Source organism: Perissodus microlepis, chromosome 4, assembly GCF_051167445.1.
Source record: "Perissodus microlepis isolate ML-2025 ecotype Zambia chromosome 4, ASM5116744v1, whole genome shotgun sequence".
Classification (NCBI taxonomy): domain Eukaryota; kingdom Metazoa; phylum Chordata; class Actinopteri; order Cichliformes; family Cichlidae; genus Perissodus; species Perissodus microlepis.
In genome coordinates, this window is record NC_140464.1 from 2,693,285 (window position 1) to 2,713,757 (window position 20,473).

Sequence of the window (20,473 nt, forward strand, 5' to 3'; positions counted from 1 at the left end):
ATCATTTTCAGCTCCTCCCATAAATGAAGCAAGCCTCGATACGCGCATCGCGGAAACGCCCCCTCAATTACTCGACACAAGCTTCGAAGCCTCGATACAGAACGTCACATCACTATTTGACGGTCACCAGGACCCAGAGGAGAGCCGCAGTAGCAGGGAGACCCGGCATCATGGCGGATCAAAACAACACAGACGATAAAGGGAAGTTCTACAGTGAAATTTTAAGGTGCGTTTTTACCTTTAACGGTACCTGTGAGCGGGCTTGTTCGCAGGGTAGCGGTACTTTCTCTGGTGTTCTCCCTCAGCGGCTGTTTGTCATTGAATCACTGTGGACGGAACTCTCAGACTTCTTCTGCACATGGTAGCACGGGTTAGTTTAAAGCTAACTGTTAGCTTAAACGTGAATACGTGCTGAAGAGAAAACGCCTATAGTTTCATTAAAACGCACCGATGAAGCTGCACAGTTGTTTCCAGAGAAACACTGTTACTGAAATATTATCTGGACACGTTTTCTGAAATAGTGACACTCTGTATTCGGCTCTCTGACACCCTCTGTTGTGTGTTTTGGTGAAAAACAGCCGTGGGAGAAAGAAAGCATTTGGAAAGTTAGGAATTAAGTAACAGTAAAATATTTTTTGGAAGTCTGCTGTTTTTGTTTTTCTGCACACAGACAAAGCATCAGGGTGGAGTCCTTTTAAAGCAAGTCTGGGCGAGGTCCCATGGCACTGAGTCACGACTTTATGACTCATGATGGCACTTTAATTACACGCAGATGGACTTCATAAGTGATACTAACGTTATACACCAACATGCAACGCCTGGAAAGTATGCCAGTAACTTGGGGACTGCTGCTTTCTTGTCATGATAATCTTTCACACCGATGCAGCTTTGCTAGAAAGATTTTACAGTTGCCTAAAGCTCAGATATGAACTGAATATGGGCTAGAAAAATCATTTTAGTTATATGAAACACAAATAAACTAAAACAATGAGAAACCTGGCCTGTAGTGATTCGTTACCTGCCACCATGTGAGACGAATATGATGTACAGAGACTAAGAAGTGCCTTAAAAACAGCTAAAAGGATTTTAAAGTCAGTGCACAAACTAGCAGGCAGAGTGTTTTAAAACTGTTCTGGCTGCAGTTTTGAATCAGTTGTTGTTGATGTGAGACATTTTTGCATAGACCAGACAACGGAGCATTACAAGAGTCGAGCCTCCGCTTCTTCTTCTTCTTCCGGTTGCTCCCTTTAAGGACCGTTGCAGCGGCTCATCTCCTGAGTTACTGAGAGAGAAAAGTTTGCCGATGTTTTTCATGTGATAAAATCCAGATTTAGTGACAGACCTCACATGAGCCCTCACGCTAAGATCTGAGTCAGTGATTGCTCTGAACAACAAGCAAGAAGATAAAACAGGGAGTCCAGAGTGGGAGGTTTAGAGTCTGATTCTCCTTGTGTTGAATATTTTTCTGGAGTTTCTTCCTCTTCTGCTGATCAAGAATGTTTTTTTTTTTATTGCATTTTGTTAAAAGTAAATATGAAACACTTGCTGTACACCGCCTTCCTCTTCCCCGGCAGAGCATTTATTTAAAGCTGTTTTTCAAACTGAGACAAGAAAAGACTGTCAGCTGACAGTTATTCACACGTTTACTGTGTTCTAGCAGGAAACTTCCAACATAATGGAGAAGGACACGTTTTTTTCACAGAAAAAATTCTTGCTCTTGAAAGCCAGCCGTCCTCAAACACCTCCAGCACATTTTGTTTCAGGCTGTGTTATGAAATCTAAAAGCAGTGCAGTGGTTTTCTTTCTCAGTGTTTCAGTGGCAGTAACTGTGATCGTGTGTGCATCAAACAGCTGAACGATGTTGTCTTTCTTTAACAACTTTCAGCCCGTCGGAGCTGTTCGCAGCCCGCTCCCGCAGTCACAAAATCCCCGTCAGAGGACAGAAGGACTTCTTCCCCGATGACTCCGACGAGCAGAAGCAGCGACTCGAGCAGAGCCTGAATGAACACTGGAGCCTCCTCTCAGAGGAGAGAGTGGAGAGGCTGTGAGTACCTCTCATTACCCGTGGGATTACTCATCAGGCCCAGCTTTGGTGGTGCATATCAGACATATAAGGGTGTCTAATATTCACCTGAGTTTCAACATCCACAAGCTCCATTCTTAGCTCAGACAAAATAACATTTAGATTGATGGGTGACCATCGATGTTACTACCTTTCTGTGATTGAAAGGAGCTGAAAGCAGCCACTATTTACAGCTTTACTGGACAAAATAAAAGTAGGTAAATGTGCACAGTGATGGATTAAACAGCTTTTCTTGTGTTTGTGTGAGCAGATTTTTAAAAATTCAGAAAAATAAATGAAAAATAGAAACATGATTTCAGACAAGAAAACCTTCAAAGCACCACGAATCCTAAAGAAAAAAACTGAGTAACAGCAAAATGATCCAGATGGACAAACAGCAATAATACATTTGACTTTTAATCATTTGCAGTGCTGAGTGAACGTTAACGTCTTTCAGGTTTAAAATCTTAAAGGTTTTTCAAAAACGAGCCCAAATCTTGGCTATAAAGCCATCAGGTGGACAGAAACACATGTTTGTGTGTGTTTGTGTGTGTCCTGATGTGAGATGGCTTCCATCTGTTTTAATCCACAGGGGAAACCTCGTGAACGGCGAATGGATTCCCAGCAAGCAGATTGTGGAGCTTCAATCTCCAGCTGTGAGTTGCTTCACTGTCACAACACCACCTAGAAAAAGCTGCTGCGTTAGCTCCTCCTCAGTCGCTCCTTTGCTGGATCTTTTCTTATTTTTCCGCAGGGGAAGTTCTGGCAGACGATGGGCTTTTCCGCAAACGGGAAGCAGTGCCTGCTCCCCGAGGAGGCTCTGTACCTGATGGAGTGTGTGAGTCTGCAGATAAAACCTGTTGCTCGGTGCGGTTTTCCTCCTCGGAGCACATAATTAGTCCTGTGTCTGTGTTGTTATGGGAACAGGGAAACCTGCAGGTGTTTCATCAGGACCTGCCACTCTCAATCCAGGACGGGTACGAGAAGTTTCTGTCTGCAAACACCGTGAGCCTTCAGCAATATCAGGTGCAACTTTTACTCCAGCACACCTGTGAAAATGTCACCTGTGAAATGAGCTAACGACTCTTTTTCATCCCAAAGGTGTTTGGGCATTTGAAGAGGCTCGGCTATGTGGTGCTCAGGTTTGATCCCAGGTAACGTTTACCCCTCAGACATTTAAGATAATAAAGATAATTGAGCATCAGAGATGACAGTGTTAGTGTATCTATTAAAATATGAATCGGCCTTGAAAAGTTAAGTATGCGTGGGAACAGCCTCCGTAGGTGGATGTTTGTGTGCTCGCAGTTCTGAGTCATCGTCCTACGCGAGGCAGCTCAACCTGCCGCAGTCACGTGACCGAGCAGGGAGACAGCTGAAGAGGAAACGCAGCCTCAGCCCCGCCCCTTCCTCCACCCCCACTGCGACGTGCAGGTAAAGAGCTGCTTTGCAATCTGTGAAACTACATCTTAGTAACAAAAGCTATTATTTAGCTATTGCCTTGTACAATAAAAATGAGGAGTTGTTTATTATTATATTATTATTATATATTGTATTAGTTTTTTCTGTAGCTACAAAAAGAAATCTGGATGCCTCCACGTGCAGCTGCACATGAAAGCTGAGTCTGTGCTGCTCTCTGCTGGTGTGAGCTGACATTTAAATACCTTTGGTTTCAAAATATCACAAATGAGAGATCTCCAAAATCTTCAAATGGATGTTGCTGCTAATGTTTGTATTATAGTTCAGTGTGATGAACGTGGTGCATTTAGGTGACCGATTATAGTCGCTGTTAATTTTTTGTTTCTAAGCTTAACATTTCACCTCAGTCTGTTAAAACAAAAATGTACGAAGTCTTATAAGAGTTTTCTTCTGTGTAGCCGTGCTGAAGCTCAGGAGGAATGCTCCACTGAGAAGATGGAGGAGGATAAATGCAATGAAGGCGAGGAAGATAAAAAGCCGTCAGAGCCTCTGGAGGCCCAGAGTTCAGCAGACGAGGGCGGAGGCAGGAGCTGGTGGATGATGGATGTTCTCGGGGACTCGGACAAAGATTCCGGTCACGGCTCCAAATCTGGCTCCTCGTGCTGGGACTTCAGCTCCATCTCTTTCCCTGACCTGGGCTCCACCTCCAGGGAGCACTTCCCCAGTGACCTGGCCCCTCCAGACCCCTCTCTGCTGCCCGGGGATTTGAAGGTGGGCTTCTGTGACATTGCCCCCTGGAGGCAGAAAATAAACCTGCGGCAGGTGAAGATGTCAGCCAATGAGCAGAAGAGGGAGAAATACAGGCGGCGGTGGGACGTCAACAAAAACAGAGAGGTTTGTAAAAACTAAAGGTATCGGAGGAGCTGACGATCAAATTTAATTTATACGGGCTTCCTTAAAGGTACGGCGGTGCAGAAACTGGGCGGAGTATCAGGAGCTGATGGCGAGGCGGAAGGGTAAGCGGGAAGGTCGACCAGCACACCTGTGGAACAGGGAAGTTACTCCGTTACATGACCCGACACAGCCAATCGCCACAGGTGAGATCACATGACCGTGAAGGAGGTTTTTATTTAAAAATTTTTTTACTGTTTTGTGTGATATGAGTTTTTTTTCCAGGAGAACTGCTGGAAAAAATCAGCGTGATTAAACCGACTCATTTGCTGGAGGGAGCGTCCAGGTATCCAGGATTTGTTTTACTCACATGAGCAGAAGTGTTATTTTTAACTCTGCACATTCAGTGCACAGTCGGACGTTTTTACCCCTCAGTAAAGGCAACGTGGGATTTTAGAATTAATGCCAGAGATGTAGGGCTGTTCGATATAACGATATATATCGGATGACGATATAAAAACGTCTATCGTTGCATTTTACGCTATCGTTTGTTTTGTGGTGTCGCAAAATAAACTGTTTACGGCAATATTTTTTCATGGATTTGATGGTCACTGTAGTGGCTATATTAATTTCTTAAAGTTCTCTCTTTCTCTTATATTTAATATAACCACACTACAGACAGACAAGCGCTTGTTTTTATGTGTTGTCGTTATTTCCACATAAACCTTTCACAATAAAGCTCAAGATCCTGTTGAGACTTATATAAACTGAATCACGTGAAAGAGCAGATTATTTACGGATGAGAAGCAAAAAAGAGCCGCCAGGTGCTAAAAAATAAACCTTAGACTCAAACGTTAGAACAGGCTTTTCCCCGCAGCACGCCGTGTAATAAATACTCACAAAGAAAACGGCGGCCGTTACAACTCATGTCTAAAAATGTATCATTTCATGCATCGGTTAAAACACTCGACTCCAGCTACACGACGCGCAGCAGGAAACACTTCACGCAAGTCGAGCTGCACGAGATTCACAGAATTTACAGAAAATGTTACATTTTTGTGATTTATATCGTTATCGGACGATAGATGTCTTATATCGGGATATGAGATTTTGGTCATATCGCACAGATGCATCAGATCCTACTGAAAATCTCAGACAAGACCTCAAGGTCAACTTTTCTGAAAAACGCCTAAATTTATGCCACTGCTGCAAGTCTGCTTTCTGGTTTTCTGTTTCTGGAGCTGGATCTGAGACTTCATGTGGGCTTGATTATAAGCTGTGACGAGTGCAGCCTCTGTGTGTTTACTGTGATTGATTAGAAAACATGAACTCAAAAGAAACAAAGTCATCGCTCACTCATCTCGCTGGTGTCACATTTTGCCGTCTTTAATTTACAGACCATAAAGGCTGTGGGCGTTGTACTGATGCAGTCAGCGTCAGTCAGGATGACCTTGTGATTTGTCCTCTCAGGTTAAAAGATGCGGACGATTGGAGGATTTGTTTCAATGTTTACCAGCCCAACACGGTGGCCGACTTCAAGAAGAGCAACCCGGGGAAACCGTACTCACGCATGTGTGTGTGCAGGTCAGCAATCACATCGCCGCCCGACGGCGTATTTATTCAGGATTAGTTTGTTTAAAGGAAAAACAATAGATGCTTCACTCAAATGAAATGAATGTCCCGGTGGCTGGACATGAATGGAGCTTTCTCTCGTCCTGCTTTGTGTGATTCTAAGCACTAATAGCTGCTTAATTATTCAGAGCTGTGATAAAGCAGCAGAATTTCTCAAGCTGGATCATCAATCGAGTTATTTTAGTGTCTAAAAGTCTTAACTGTGGTTTTAGGCGTTTTAGACAAAAAATTATAAATTTTTATATACATTTTTTATATATATATATATATATATATATATATATATTATACAAAAAAACACTAAATGTGCAGAAAGCCCAAATCTGTGACGACTTATAAATCAAATGTTTATTAAATCTCTTCCACAGCACAGTATAAGAAAACTGATGACTCTGTGATACTTAGTAACAAATTACAGTGAAATTCTCACTCTTCACATCCTCAGGGTGTTTTTTCCTGCTGTGCTACTTTTGTGCGTGTGTTTTGGCGAGCGTCTTTGTTTGGAGATGTGTGATGGTTCAAAGTTTTTCTGCAGGAACACTCAAAATTCGAAGCTTCTGCAGCAGCAAATCATTCTGCTGTTGGTCTTTCAGCCACGGTTCAATGCTAGCTATATATATATATATATATATATATATATATATATATATATATATATATATATATATAAAAAAACTATAGCTGGGGCCACTCGGTCATTGATTGATTGCTATTCGCTTTGCAGTGATCTCGTAAAACTGACACCTTTGATGTGATTACCTCTGTGCTGTGTCCCAGTTTCGATGACCCCGTGCCCGACCTGCGAGCCATCAAGCTGCTGGCCTATCAGAGCGGAGATATCCCAGTGGTCATAGCTGTGGTGGACTATGGAGACATATCGTTCTACACCTTCAAAGACTTCCAGCTCCCGACTGATGTTTACCCCTAAGAACCGCCCACCCACCCGGGACTTTTTAATAAACCTCTGTTTGCTGGACTGGCTGCATTTTCTGTGATTTATGGTGGAAAGATGGTTTTAGTAAAAACCAACAAACAAAAAAGAACAAGTGTGTTCTGACAATGTTTGCATACAATTTGGCTCCAGTTTGCATCTAAAGACAATTTTATTGATCATCTTGACTCATAAGTCCTTTATGATGATGAAAACAAGGGATCAGGAAACTTTGTCCACATCATGGACACCAGGATCCCATCTGGTATCTGCCCACTGGGGCAGGGGTTCTTTTGAGAGCCCCTGGTGGGCACCAGTCAAAGGTGGAAGTTCGATCCCTGGCTGGTTAAACTGGCTTCAGGTACAAAGAATTTCACTTAGAGCTAAGTGTTCGGTTAGCTGTGGGTGCTAACCGATTGAATGAGTTTGCAGAAACCAGTGACGGAAATAAACTTCCTCCAGAGGCATGTTGGGAGTCTCCTGTAACGCTGGGGCAAGGAGCTCTGAGTAAAGCTGCTACTCCGGCGCATTAAAAGGAGTCAGTTAAGGCTTCATATGACTAGGATCTCCTGGGCGCTTCCAGGTGAGGTTTTTAGGCATGTCCGACTGGGAACAGGCTCTGGAGCAGATCCGAGACTAGGGGTGGGTTTCAATTATCGATTAAACTCGATCTTAGCTTTAATAAAGCGTTATTGATTCATTAAAAATCCTGAATCGATTTTTAAATGTAAATGTATTCTGCCAGAGACTCAGGTTAAACCTCACAAAACTATTTCAACAACCACCAAACAGCTAGAACGTAAATGAGAGCAGGTAAACGGGTTCCGCACAAAGACGTAAACACAAAGCGCGGACCGACACGTTTGAATCAGTGGGCCGTCGGCTTTCTCACCCACGTACACGGCGTCGGAGCTGAAAGCCGACAGCTCACGGACCCTGATGCGCCGGCGGCTCCGCGCTTTGCGTTTACGTCCTTTCTGCGCTGATTCTGTTGCTGCAGGTTTCATCTCCAACCAAACCTGACTGAGCCAGCAGCAAAAGAAGATCCAAACTAAGCTTCACATTTCGCTTCAGATAAACATCGTCATGAATTCTCTCTTACTTTTGCTGTTTTGTTTCCACCACAATAAAATGACACTTCCTGCAGAGCTCTCTCTCTCTCTGTACTTTAAGAACAGTTTCTCATCCAAAAATCTAAATTTCTGCATTATTGGCTTGCTTATATTTTATGACTTCCAACAAGAAAGCCTCATGTCTGCTGTTTGATACCGAAGAAATGTAAACTTTTTTAAAATAATGCCAAATTGCAAAACAGCTGTGTCTCTAATAAAACCTTTGTACCTTTGCTCTGCGTCACTTCAGCAGCATCAGGTAATGTTCAGATGTTGATTCTTGTTTTTTCCCGTTTTTGTTCTACTGCAGAATATTTTTAAGGTCATCTGCTGTAAAATCCCAGACCAGGAAAATCTCCTTCATGTTTTTCTGTTTTGTCCTCAGTTACTTTGACACAAAGGAATCTGCTGTGATGCTCACACCTCAGATGAAGTCTCACAAGTGTCCTTACTGATAAAGGATCAGAATTATAATATTTCTGACTGTCTGAGTCAAAATTTCCCCGAATCGAATTGAAATTGTGGATCGAATTGGGACCATGTGAATCAGAATCGAATCGATTGTAGTGACGATACCCGGCCCTACCCGAGACACACTGGAGGGATTACGGCTCTTGGCTGGGTCTGCTTCAGTGTCGCCCCTGCCTTGATTCAAGCCTTGTCCCTTGCACACACAGATTTCCTGTCAGAATCTTAGATGACAGTTTTAGATTGAGGAACATCATTTTGAAGTTCCCAGTTTTTTCTTTGCAGATTGGTGAACCTCTGCCTCTCCAAGATGCTCTTTTTTTTAACCCAATCATGTTACTGACCTGCTGCCAGTTAACCAGCTGTTTCTTTTTAATACTGTTTACTTTTGTTGCCACATCTCAGTTTTTTCCACACGTTGCTGCCATGAAATTCAAAATGAGCTGATTCTTTTTTTTTTTTTAAATGAAATCGTACATGTTTTCTTTGCTTTGTTGGGAATAAAATATGGGTCTTTGAGATATGCAAATAACGCCATTGTTTTTATTTCCATTTTACACTTTAATCCAATGTTAATTTTGGATTGACATTAATTTATTACTGTTCTAATTATCTAATTAACATTATCGTGTTTAAAAAAAAAAAAAAATCAAAGTTGTATACAAGATATGCAAGTCGATCTTCACCTAGATGTCTAGACTTGCTAGACTTTTTCAGAAAGAGAAGGCTTCTGTTCAACATAAACATTATATCTCTTTGAGCACTGATTTGTACCTGCAGTGTGGATTATTAAGCTCTAAGTAACATCATTTTGCACATTCCTTGGCGAACTACTGGAGCTTGCTAGCTACACTATCTGGTCTATTGGGTCACACCTGTTAATATTTGAATTCAGGTGTATGAATTGAAGCAACTAAACGACCAGCTTCTTCAATGATGAATGCCGATGCTTCACTGGCTGATGAGCTGAACAGGTTTTATGCTCGCTTCGACGCCGCAGCAATTAAAACAACAAACGGCTGCGCGTGCTCGGAGTGCACCAGTGAAGACAATGCATTCGTCATCACAGAGCATGCCGTGAGGAACACCTTCAGGAGGGTGAACACCAGGAAGGCAGCAGGACCAGATGCAATCCCTGGCCGGGTCCTGAGAGCCTGCGCTGACCAGCTAGCACCGGTGTTCACGGAGATCTTCAACCTCTCCCTGGCCCAAGCTGTGGTTCCCACGTGCTTCAAACAGTCCATTATTGTTCCTGTTCCAAAGAAACAACAGCCCGCTTGCCACAATGACTACCGTCCAGTAGCACTGACTTCAACTGTGATGAAGTGTTTTGAAAGACTGATGAGAGATCACATCACTTCTTCACTTCCTGCCACCATCGACTCACTTCAGTTTGCTTACCGGACTAATCGTTCCACAGACGATGCCATATCTCACCTGCTCCACACATCCCTGAGTCACCTGGACACTGGCAGAGGGAATTATGTTAGGATGCTGTTCGTGGACTACAGTTCAGCATTCAACACAATAATTAGTGTGAATGCTTGTAAAAGCATTCACAGTATTGTTCTTCTAATCTTTATTCTTCTATTTTATTATCTATTCCGTACGTTTTTTGTACTCTATCTCCTTCAAAACCGTTCAACTTAGAAAAACCATTCAAACACCATTAGATTCCTCTTCTTTTGGACATGACTGCTTCTACTTTTCTCATTTTTAACATTTATATTTTTAAAATTATTCAACTTTATTCAACAAAAATTTCCCATGTATTTCAATGGGGAGACCCTTCAAATTCTCCTTCAACTTACTCCTCTTTAAACTGTATCTACTTCCACATACATTGACGTAGAGCCACCATTCAAACGTTAAAACGAAGACAAGACATTCAACTATTCAACTTGTATTTATCTTTTCAATATCTATTATACTTTTTCTTCAGTTCCAGTTTAAGTTTCATGATGTTTTTTCAGCCGTTTCAGAGTTTATAATGGGTGTGTATGGGACGGAATGTTGGGGCTAGAGTGAGACAGCTCAACTGCTAGAGTGAGAGGAGCAAAAAAATTAATCTTAAAATCTTTTTTTAAAACTGCTGCTGTGTCCGCAGCGTTTGCTCTACAGGTATGATTTTACCCTCAAAACGTAGCCATCGCTGTCCTCTTTCATCCAATGTGTTTATTATTGTACTAGGTGTTATGGTTCTTTCGTAAATGTCACCAATGCACAGCCTCCTCCCTCCAACTCTTCCATAGACTCTAATGTTAAAATGGCTCAGAAGGTTCGTTTGAAAATCAGAAGAGCATGGTGTCTTTCCACTGTCACCACGTCCATATAATAAACTCCACAGGCATGAAAACTGAGAATTCAGTAGACTAGACATTGCTGGCGCTCACGGTGAAAGAATTTCGTCAATACGACTTGTACTTTTCATTTGGGAACGATTTGTTTCGGCCTGACTTTTCTGTTCATTTTAAGCAGCAAAAGTGAGGTGCATGTCTGTGTCCGTGTGTATGGAGCCATTGGGTGCAGTCACTATAGCAACCAGGCTCACACCTGCCTGCTTAACGAGCTCTCTCTCACTGTGCCAAGATTCATCTTAAACACTTCTCTTTCAACTGCTGCTGTGTCCACAGTGTTTGCTCTACAGCCATCATTTTACCCTCAAAACGTAGCCATCGTTGTTCTCTTTCCAACACAATGTCTTTGAAAGCTCAGAAATGTAAACTTTTTAAACTGTGTGGATCCAAGTGGAGGGATCACATTTTAGTCATTCAGTGATTCAAAGTATATGAACTTTTAATATTCATTCAGATGTTTTCTGACTCTAAATTTTCTTTTCTCATTTCTTAGGTTTTTCTAATTTACATTTAAAACATTTTCAGCTATTTTCCAACTTCTTCTCTGTGGTTGTCAGTTTTTAGCAGTTCAGCACTTTTGTTTTCAGGTGCAAATTTCTGTATTTTTCATCTCATTCAACATTTGTAACTTAAAATTCAGCAATTCATTCATTTCAGTGCATACATTCAGATTCAAGCATTCACACTGCAGTTTCTTCAGAAAATGCACTTTCTAGTTCCCTCTAAGCTTTTCACCAAGTTGACGGATCTAGGACTCAGCTCATCACTGTGTCAGTGGATCCTCAACTTCCTCACAGACAGACCCCAATCAGTGAGGGTGGGAAAACAAGTCTCCCCCTCCATCTCACTCAGCACTGGAGCGCCTCAGGGCTGTGTTTTAAGCCCCCTGCTGTACTCACTGTACACTTATGACTGTGTAGCCACATCAGACACCACCTCCATTGTCAAGTTTGCTGACGACACTGCTGTTGTGGGCCTGATCTCCGACAACATCGAGACGGCCTACCTGGAGGAGATTAGGAACCTGGAGACCTGGTGCCAGGAGAATAACCTCCTCCTAAACATCAGCAAGACTAAGGAGCTGATCGTGGACTTCACTACAAAGCAGGCGAGGAATTACAAACCCCTCATCATCAGTGGCACGCCAGCGGAGAGAGTGGACAGTTTCCGATACCTGGGTGTCCACATCACTCAGGACCTGTCATGGTCCTGCCACATCAACACCCTGGTTAAGAAAGCCCGTCAGCGTCTCTTCTTCCTCAGAAGACTTAGAGACTTCCATCTGCCACTGAAGGTGCTCAAGAACTTCTACTCCTGCACCATCGAGAGCGTCCTGACGGCAAACATCTGCACCTGGTTTGGGAACAGCACCAAGCAGGACAGACGAGATCTGCAAAGAGTGGTGCGCTCAGCCGAACGCATCATTCAATCAGAGCTCCCTGACCTGCTGTCCATCTACACCAAGCGGTGCAAGTCCAAAGCTAGGAAGATTATGATGGACCTCTCCCATCCCAACAATGGACTCTTCTCACTGTTGAGGTCTGGGAAGCGCTTCCGCTCCCTTAAGGCCAAAACAGAGAGAATGAGGAGGAGCTTCTTCCCCCAGGCTATTCGGGCCCTGAACCAGGTGTAGGACTGGACTCTCCCACACACGTCACTATAAGACTGGACTCTCACACACATCACATCACCACACGCACCACCACACATTTCCTATAATCCTATAATTCCTATAATTTATAATCTTTATAATCTCTTCTGCTATTTGCACATTCTTTACTGTAAATTCCTAAGTTAATTTGTAAATTTTGTAGTAAACTGTAAATTGTAAATATTGTAAAACTTTTCTTCTGTCATTTAATGGTCGGGCATTGTACAGCTACAAGCATTTCACCCCCATGTCATACTGTGTATGGTTGTGTGCGTGTGACAAATAAAATTAGAATTTGAATTTGAATTTGAACTAGCCATGCAGTCTGCCTTTACAGACACAAGTCTGTGTAATAGGAAGCCACCACTGAATCACATCAGTTTGCACAGACCCTCGCGCTAACAATCGGATGATGAAATTTACGTCACTGGGTCCATTTGGTAATGTAAATCCGTTGGGCATCTTTCTTTGCCTTTAGACAATAATTCTGATGGCAAAAGATCCAAACGGGACAGGCAAAAAAAAAAAAAAAAGCGAAAAAATGATTCTTGTATAACATTCACATTTCTTTGATGATCTGAAACATAAAATTTTACTGTACAGTTTCAGAAGATGCTTTTTAAAGATACTTCTGATCTGATTCATCTTTGATCTCTAAAAGGTTTCACCTGTTAGGACGGCTACACAAATACTGTTTTATTGGAAGAGATTTCTTTTTCTAAAATCTTTAGACCTGAGAGTGAAACTGATCAGGGCAAATTACGCTTTCTGTCTCAGGGTTCCTACTCATTAGCACTTACATAGACCGAAGCAGCAAAACTTTGGATGGGATAAAAACAAACACATAACTGTTTTGTCCTGCTTTGAAAAAAATTGGAAACGGTTTTGCTTTCAGACCATAGTAGCTGGTGTCATCACAGTAAGTGCTGAACTGATGGAGCTAATCCCAAGTTTTGTAACTGCATCAAAGTATCAGTTCCCATTTAAACAAAAATAAAACACAATTATTAAACTGCATTAAGATATTGTTGATGAATTGCTCTAATATAGCTGAACTGATCTACATCACTTAGAATATATATATAGCTAACTGTAAAAATTATATAAAAGATTTTTTATACATTTTTATTTATTAGTTTTTTCATACTTTTGACACAGAACTTCAGTTTTTTGAAAATGGGATTTGAAAAGTTATTCTGTGCACATGTATTTATTGCATGCTCACTGGTTAGTTGCTACACAACTTTAACAGCTCGTGAATACAATCATTAACTTAACCAATCACATGGCAGCCACTCGGTGCATTTAGCCATGTGGATATAGTCAAGAGGAGAATGTTCCAAACAAGAGAAAATGTCCAGTGAGCATCAGTTCTCTGGGAAAAAGTATCTTATTGATGTCACAAGTGAGGGGGGAATGGATGGACTGCTTCAAGCTGATAGCAAGGAAACAGCAACTCACATAACCACTCGTAACAATTAAGATCTGCAGAAAAGCATCTTCGAATACGCATTATGTTGAAACCTGAAGCAGATTAGCTACAGCAATAGAAGAAGTGCCGCTGCTGTCAGCTAAAGACAGGAAACTGAAGCTACAGCCGTTTAAAACTGAACAACAGAAGATTGGAAATATGCTGCCTGGGCCGATGAGTCTTAGTTTCCGCTGTGACTTTTCAAATGGGAGGGTCAGAATTTGCTCCTGAATTTCCCGACTGTTGAAAATCTTCTTGTGCGCATTTCAGCATTTTTAATTACAGTGATTTATAGCCACATGTGAAGCTTCTATTTGACTAGAGGCCAAATACTTTGTGGGATCATTCACTGTTACGTCAAGTGGAAGTGGGAAACCTTTCCATTTAGACTTGATGCGATAATGAGATCTTCTTATGTTGACTTTGTGCTTCATCTGTAGCTCAACAATTGTAATGTACAGGTGATTGGTATCATGTTCAATCACACAGAGGGACAAATAGGAGTTTGTTTATAATAGACAATGCAAAGGTCTCATGCACAATTTTGCATTGCTTTGTTTTGTGTAAGACTCTACAGTTTAAAAGGGTTTACCCAGACTGAGGTGAGAGCAAAAGGCCATGGCTGCTCTACAGACTCTGGCTTTTATCTCTGTAATTGGTGAGTTTTTACATTAGACTTTAACATTTGATGGGAACCAAATGTTAAAGAGAAGTTCTCTCTGTAGTTGTGTAGGATCTGAAGTTTCAGGCCACGTGTTTTTCTTGTCTACATGTTTCATCTTCCCAGCAGGGTTTTCCTGCAGTCTGACTTCAGAGTGCTCATACTATAATCTACTGGACTACTTGAACCTGACCTCATCAAATGTTGCTCTGGAAACCATGCGGCCAGTGAAAAACTGGACCAGAAGCACCTTTGTTCAGGTGGACTTGTTTTTGTTGGGCATTTTAGAATCGGTAAGCATCCTTATCGTCCTTCTTGCATGGACTGAACAAAAGCAGAAAAGCATTTCAAACATTATACCTTAGGATGTGTCTGATCTTCAACCACACTTGTGATGATTTGCAAATAATTTTGGTTCACCTTTTACACAGCACAACATTTTTTGGATGCATTATTGTTTTAGAGCATCAGAACCTTAGAGGATAAAGAAATACACCCCTATGTGGATTCATAAATACTGATCCTTTTAAGAGAACAACACAGTTCCTTGGAAACTCCCTCGATAACTTATCTCTTTGCTGTTTACTGTTTCCAGAATGAGAAGTCTCAAACTTTCACAAATGAAATCAGGGTCCACATGGTAAGAATCTGTGTGGCACATTCAAAAACCAAGATGATCACTTTGGTCCATTTGTCAGCATTGTTCAATCAGCAGTTACATAAACACGAGCTCTGTAGGCTCGTGTTTTATTCATTATTTCTATTATTGATATTTTTTCTGGCACTTTTTAAAACTCAGCTTTTCATTCTTTCCAGAGTTGGACAAATGAATTCCTGACTTGGAACCCTTCAGAGTTTTGTGGGATAGAAAAGCTGTCCATTATGACATCAATGTTGTGGTTCCCTGATGTAATCATTCTTGAAGAGTAAGTATAGCTCACTGGAGAAATGTAGTTTTTGTTTGCAGGGATTTTATATAAAAGGGTACAGGACTGTGCAAAAGTCTTGAGCCGTATTTTGTTAGGAAAATGGGAAATGGGTGCAGTGATTTAAACTGTCACAAACTGGTTGTGTGCAGGCAGGAGAGGACCCAAATGCAAACTTGCAGAGACGAAAAGTAAACTCAAAAAGAACACACTGAGGGATAACGAGGGGAATGAGGCACAGGAGGAGAGCACAGCTGGGAGTGATTAGGCAGGACGAGACAAGGGAAGCAAAAGTACAAACATAAACATAGGACACAGACTGTCAAAGTAAAACAGAGCAAACATGGAAGACAGAGAAACCAAGAGACTAAGAACTCCAAATAGCACAAAAGCAAAGACTGTTAATAATAAACAACACAAAACACTGGGTCACAGACTCAGGACCGTGACAGTAACGCGCAAACATACACGGAAATGTAGTATACAAGATTATACAGAGTATATCATTCTAACAAGCTTGGAAGACACTATTTGATATGACCAATCTTTATTGTAATTTCTTTAAATAGTCTTCAGGAGTAGTTCTCCAGGCTTCTTGAAGGACACTTACGGCTCTTCTTTGGATGTTTCTTTCTTTTGTCCTGTTCTCTTTTAAGAGAATCCCACACTGCTTCAATAATGTTGAGGTCCAAGCTCTGAGGAGGCCAATCAATGGTTGGTAGAGTTTAATTGTGTCTTTCTATCCAGGTCTGCTTTTACTGAATTGGGAGTGTGTTTGAGATCGTTGTCATGCTGAAAAACGAAGCTGTTGCCAGATGCTTTTCACATGGTACTGCACAGCGGTTAAAAATCTAACAGTGCTTTTCTGTTTCTATAATTTCATCAATTTTAAGATCTCCAACACCACTGGTTAAAGGAAAGAAACTGAAACAGCCAGCTGTGGGCAAGCTTTGATGATGAATAACCAACCCCTTAATTACTTTACTGGTAGATGACTGATGTGTTTCCTCTTCTCTCTGCAGTGTTTCTGATGATGGGAGCCTGCGGATGAGTCCACTGGTCACTGTATACTCCAACGGTTCAGTGAAGGCAGACTTTCAGCAGCGGCTGACCTTTGCGTGCCGTTTAAATCTCTTCGTGTTCCCCTTTGATTTGCAAACGTGTTACATCACATTTTCATCTCTGAACTCTCATGGTAAAATACACCAGATTAACTTTAATAATTGGTTCACTTGCTCTTTTTTGTCAGAGCAAATGATTTGGAGTCATTTGTTATTGTCTTCATAGTGGACTCTATAACATTTGGAACGATCAGCGACGAAAGATTCCTTACTCAAGTCTCTGATACAGTCATGCTTACAAGGGGACAGTGGGAACTCAAACACATCGACATATACTCAACTAACCAAACCATTGAAAATAAAAGCTGCGTTTCTTTCAGAGTAAGACAATATCTGGGATGACATTTCAGTAATAGCTCTTTCACAGATGCCCATATCTGTTTGTCTCTAATGACTCTGTTTTTACAGGTGTCGATGTTGAGGAAGCCAATGCTTTATGTGATCGATTTCATCATACCCCTCTTCTATTTCCTGATCATGGATTTGGCTTCATTCTTCATTAGCGAGGCCAAAGGGGAAAAGCTGAGCTTCAAAGTGACAATACTTCTGTCCATCTCTGTCTTACTGCTGCTTCTTGCGGACATATTGCCGTCCACTGAAAAAGACATGCCAATCATATGTGAGGATTCAGATAAGACATTTTACTTGCACTATGTTGTATATATATTTTTTCCACATATTTATATTGTTGCTCTATCTGTGCTGCTAAACCAAAGATCTGCTAAACTATTTTTCATTGTTTGTGCAACAGTGACAATAAAGAACATCTTATTTCTTATCTTATCTTTCTTTGTGGCAGACTTTTGTAAAATAGCACTGACACATAATCTCTCTGCATCTCACTTCTAGCCATTTATTGCATGGTCATCTTTACAATGGTGGCTGTAAGTGTCCTGGAGACCATGCTGGTGATGTTTTTAATGGACTTTGAAGGTTTTAGTTGTTTTTATAAGAAGGCTGAAAACTGTGAAAATGCCAAGACTGATGTTCAGCTGGAACCCATGGAAGGTAACCTCTTTTTTGAGATGTGGAAATGAAATTACAGACCATTAGTCCCCATGATTTGACCTTAAGTTTGGTCTCTATGAACCACGTTTTGTTCATCTGCTGTCTGGCGCTGGCCATGTACATAGAAATTTGTTGACAATCCCAAGCTTTTTCCCCTGACATGGAATAATCAACTGGGAATAATTGACAAGCATCATATTCATATTATTAGTATTATAGTAACTGATTATTATATTGGCTATTGTCTTTATTTCCTACACAGATTCTGCTGAAACTTTAAAAAAGGGTGAGGGGAAACCAAAAAGAAGTGACCTACCCAGTGACTGTGACCTTCTGAAGTTAATCCTTGATGAAGTGAAGGCAGTTCAAGAGAAAACTGGAAGACAGGACGAAGTCAATGGAAAGCAAGAATGCTACAGGAGACTGGCTGCAATCATAGATCGTGTGTTCTTTGTTTTATATTTGATTGCTTCCACACTTTTTGTGGTGTTGACATATTTAATGTGGATTCCACAAATGATCTGATTTAAATTTGAGTAGATTTCGTGTTGTGTGTATAATCCATCAGTGCATGAAAATAGATGTTTTAGTTGTGAAACATCACCTCAGTAAATGCATGCAGTGCAGGATGAAACATGTTAATAACTACTGCACGTCTTTTTCAAAACTTGAGGAAACCCACTCTGGAAGGTAACTGAAAAGAAAGTGAAAACAACATAAGAACAAAGACTAATTATAAAATACAAAACTAGAATAATTCAGGTTTCTTGTTGCCAAAGGGTATTGTCTGAGTCTCATCTATCTCCAGGGTTTACAGAGAATGGTCCAAATGGGCCTCTTAACCTCTGATGGCTACACTCAGCAGGAAAACACGTTTTGTCATAAACCTCAAACAATCTCAATTTGGTTTTTTTTTGGAGATGGCAATGAATTTGGTGTACTCAAATATTTTCAGCAGTCACTTTCAGTCCAATAGAGCACCTTTGGCATGTATAGGGATGCTAGACTCATATCATAGATGTGCAACTGTATGATGCCATCATGTCAATATGGACCAAAATCTCTGAGGAATGGTTTCTCTGAAGACACATTCGTCAGCTGCCTGTGAGCAGAATCAAAAAAATCTCAACATGTGTCAGGTTATGTCCAGTTGAAGACTCCTGACCAGGGTCAACAGCTTAGAGGATGGGCCTCCGCAACAGGAATGCAGGAGCAGTAATGACTCTTCTGTGTAATTCTTACCTTACGGACGTTTGGTGAGATTCTATTTATTTGACCTATTATATATTGTTCAAGCTTTTTGTCGTGGGTTAATTAATGTTTTGGTTGCTGTAACACATGAATTTCCCAACTTGTGGGATGAATAAGGTCTGTTGTATTTTTTTCTTGCTGTATAATAAAAGTATCCAGTAACTCAAAACTGTTCTATTTTCAACTTCAGTCACTTAAGTCTAGAGACAAGTTGGCAACTATCTTGCGACCAGTGGTTGCTATTCCCAAACAAGTTGGTAAGGGTTTCTTGGATGTCTGTGATCGTTACTTGATACAATCAAGTTGTAAGTAGTTTGCATGGTTACAACTTATCCAACCATTCATGTGATTGTTTTGGTGGCAAGCAGAATGAAGAGATTGCCTGTAGTTTCCAATGAAGACGCTGCCATGCTGCAAATGATTGGTAACTATTTGCTGTGCTTCAGCAGAACTTGTAAAAAAAACCCCAAAAGGCTGATGCAAACTGGAAACAGAGAATATTTGCCTTCAAAGTAAAAGTTGTGCTCATTGGTGTTGCCATGTTTCAAGATGTAGAATTTTACTCTCTGTTTCCTACTTACGCTGCTTCATCACAGCTCAGAGAGTAGTTGATAGCAAGTTGTATTATAACAAAGTGGAGCAACTGGTAGGAACTGTAACTCAGCTATGTCACAGTTCATGTAAAATCACAGAGAATTTACAAAAATGGTTAATAAATCAATAAGCATAATAGATCATTAACGTTAAAAGTACTGAAAATAAACAAAGCATTCATATAAAATATTAATAGGCATTTTCCAAAACGCACACGATGCTGTATGTCTTATACACACTCTGGCAGGATGGTGCTCCATGCTAGCCAGCAGCAGAGCGCTAAGCTTAACAGTGTCCTAACATTACAGGGAAACATAAATCATCTAAACATTCTAGTATCCTATTGGTACATTTGCAAATGCAGTCAGCACATCTCAACATATATATTTCTACAGTTCAAAAGCAGAAATGCTCATTTAATACTAAGGTTGGGCATTTGGATGACTATATTGACTATCGACAATAGGCTTAGCCTTTTACCGATTGTTTTTACAAGAGTTATTTATTTATTTGTCTATGAATAAGTTTCCTAATCATTTTGTCTGAAACTAAGAGAACCAGCCAACGGAAAAAATAATTGCGCCCTTTTAACGGTGCCTTCTTCCAGCTGCAAGCAAATGCACCCTCCTCATGGTGCGCCCAAATGCAGCGATTCATTTACTCAAACAGTAGGCTATGTTCAGAAAAAAACAAAAACATTTTATCCATCCATCCATCTATTCGCTTCCGCTTATCCTTTTCAGGGTCGCGGGGGGCGCTGGAGCCTATCCCAGCTGTCATAGGGCGAGAGGCGGGGTACACCCTGGACAGGTCGCCAGTCTGTCGCAGGGCTAACACACAGGGACAGACAACCATTCGCACTCACATTCACTCACACATTTACACCTAGTGACAATTTGGATTATCCAATTAACCTATCCC

At 41.1% G+C, this 20,473-nt stretch overlaps 2 protein-coding genes across 2 annotated transcripts; both read left to right on the forward strand.

Moving 5' to 3' along the window:
- The first annotated feature begins 23 nt into the window (after positions 1 to 23).
- tsen54 (TSEN54 tRNA splicing endonuclease subunit) lies at positions 24 to 6,977 on the forward strand. Its single transcript, XM_084925098.1, has 12 exons — positions 24 to 226; positions 1,886 to 2,044; positions 2,655 to 2,718; positions 2,817 to 2,900; positions 2,990 to 3,088; positions 3,164 to 3,216; positions 3,368 to 3,493; positions 3,937 to 4,372; positions 4,440 to 4,575; positions 4,655 to 4,715; positions 5,840 to 5,953; positions 6,779 to 6,977. Exons 1-12 carry the CDS (start codon positions 24 to 26, stop codon positions 6,927 to 6,929), a joined length of 1,686 nt encoding a protein of 561 aa, XP_084781224.1. The 3' UTR covers positions 6,930 to 6,977.
- A 7,632-nt stretch (positions 6,978 to 14,609) lies between these two features.
- On the forward strand, positions 14,610 to 18,926 carry LOC146388020 (5-hydroxytryptamine receptor 3A-like). The gene is made up of 10 exons (XM_084924835.1): positions 14,610 to 14,649; positions 14,782 to 14,945; positions 15,248 to 15,292; positions 15,469 to 15,578; positions 16,601 to 16,773; positions 16,866 to 17,013; positions 17,092 to 17,318; positions 17,549 to 17,707; positions 17,970 to 18,149; positions 18,847 to 18,926. The coding sequence occupies exons 1-10, from the start codon at positions 14,610 to 14,612 to the stop codon at positions 18,924 to 18,926; spliced, it is 1,326 nt and encodes a 441-aa protein (XP_084780961.1).
- Positions 18,927 to 20,473: the final 1,547 nt, after the last annotated feature.

What these genes read in the sequence shown, in the direction of transcription:
- tsen54 (XM_084925098.1), top strand. Translation starts at nt 24, where the DNA reads ATGAAGCAAGCCTCGATACGCGCATCGCGGAAACGCCCCCTCAATTAC. An exon ending in TGGAGCTTCAATCTCCAGCT is followed by an intron (nt 2,719 to 2,816) that starts GTGAGTTGCTTC and finishes ATTTTTCCGCAG; the next exon opens with GGGAAGTTCTGGCAGACGAT. An exon ending in TTGCTGGAGGGAGCGTCCAG is followed by an intron (nt 4,716 to 5,839) that starts GTATCCAGGATT and finishes TTGTCCTCTCAG; the next exon opens with GTTAAAAGATGCGGACGATT.
- LOC146388020 (XM_084924835.1), top strand. Translation starts at nt 14,610, where the DNA reads ATGGCTGCTCTACAGACTCTGGCTTTTATCTCTGTAATTG. An exon ending in AAAAGACATGCCAATCATAT is followed by an intron (nt 17,319 to 17,548) that starts GTGAGGATTCAG and finishes TCTCACTTCTAG; the next exon opens with CCATTTATTGCATGGTCATC. An exon ending in ACTGGCTGCAATCATAGATC is followed by an intron (nt 18,150 to 18,846) that starts GTGTGTTCTTTG and finishes AACATGTGTCAG; the next exon opens with GTTATGTCCAGTTGAAGACT.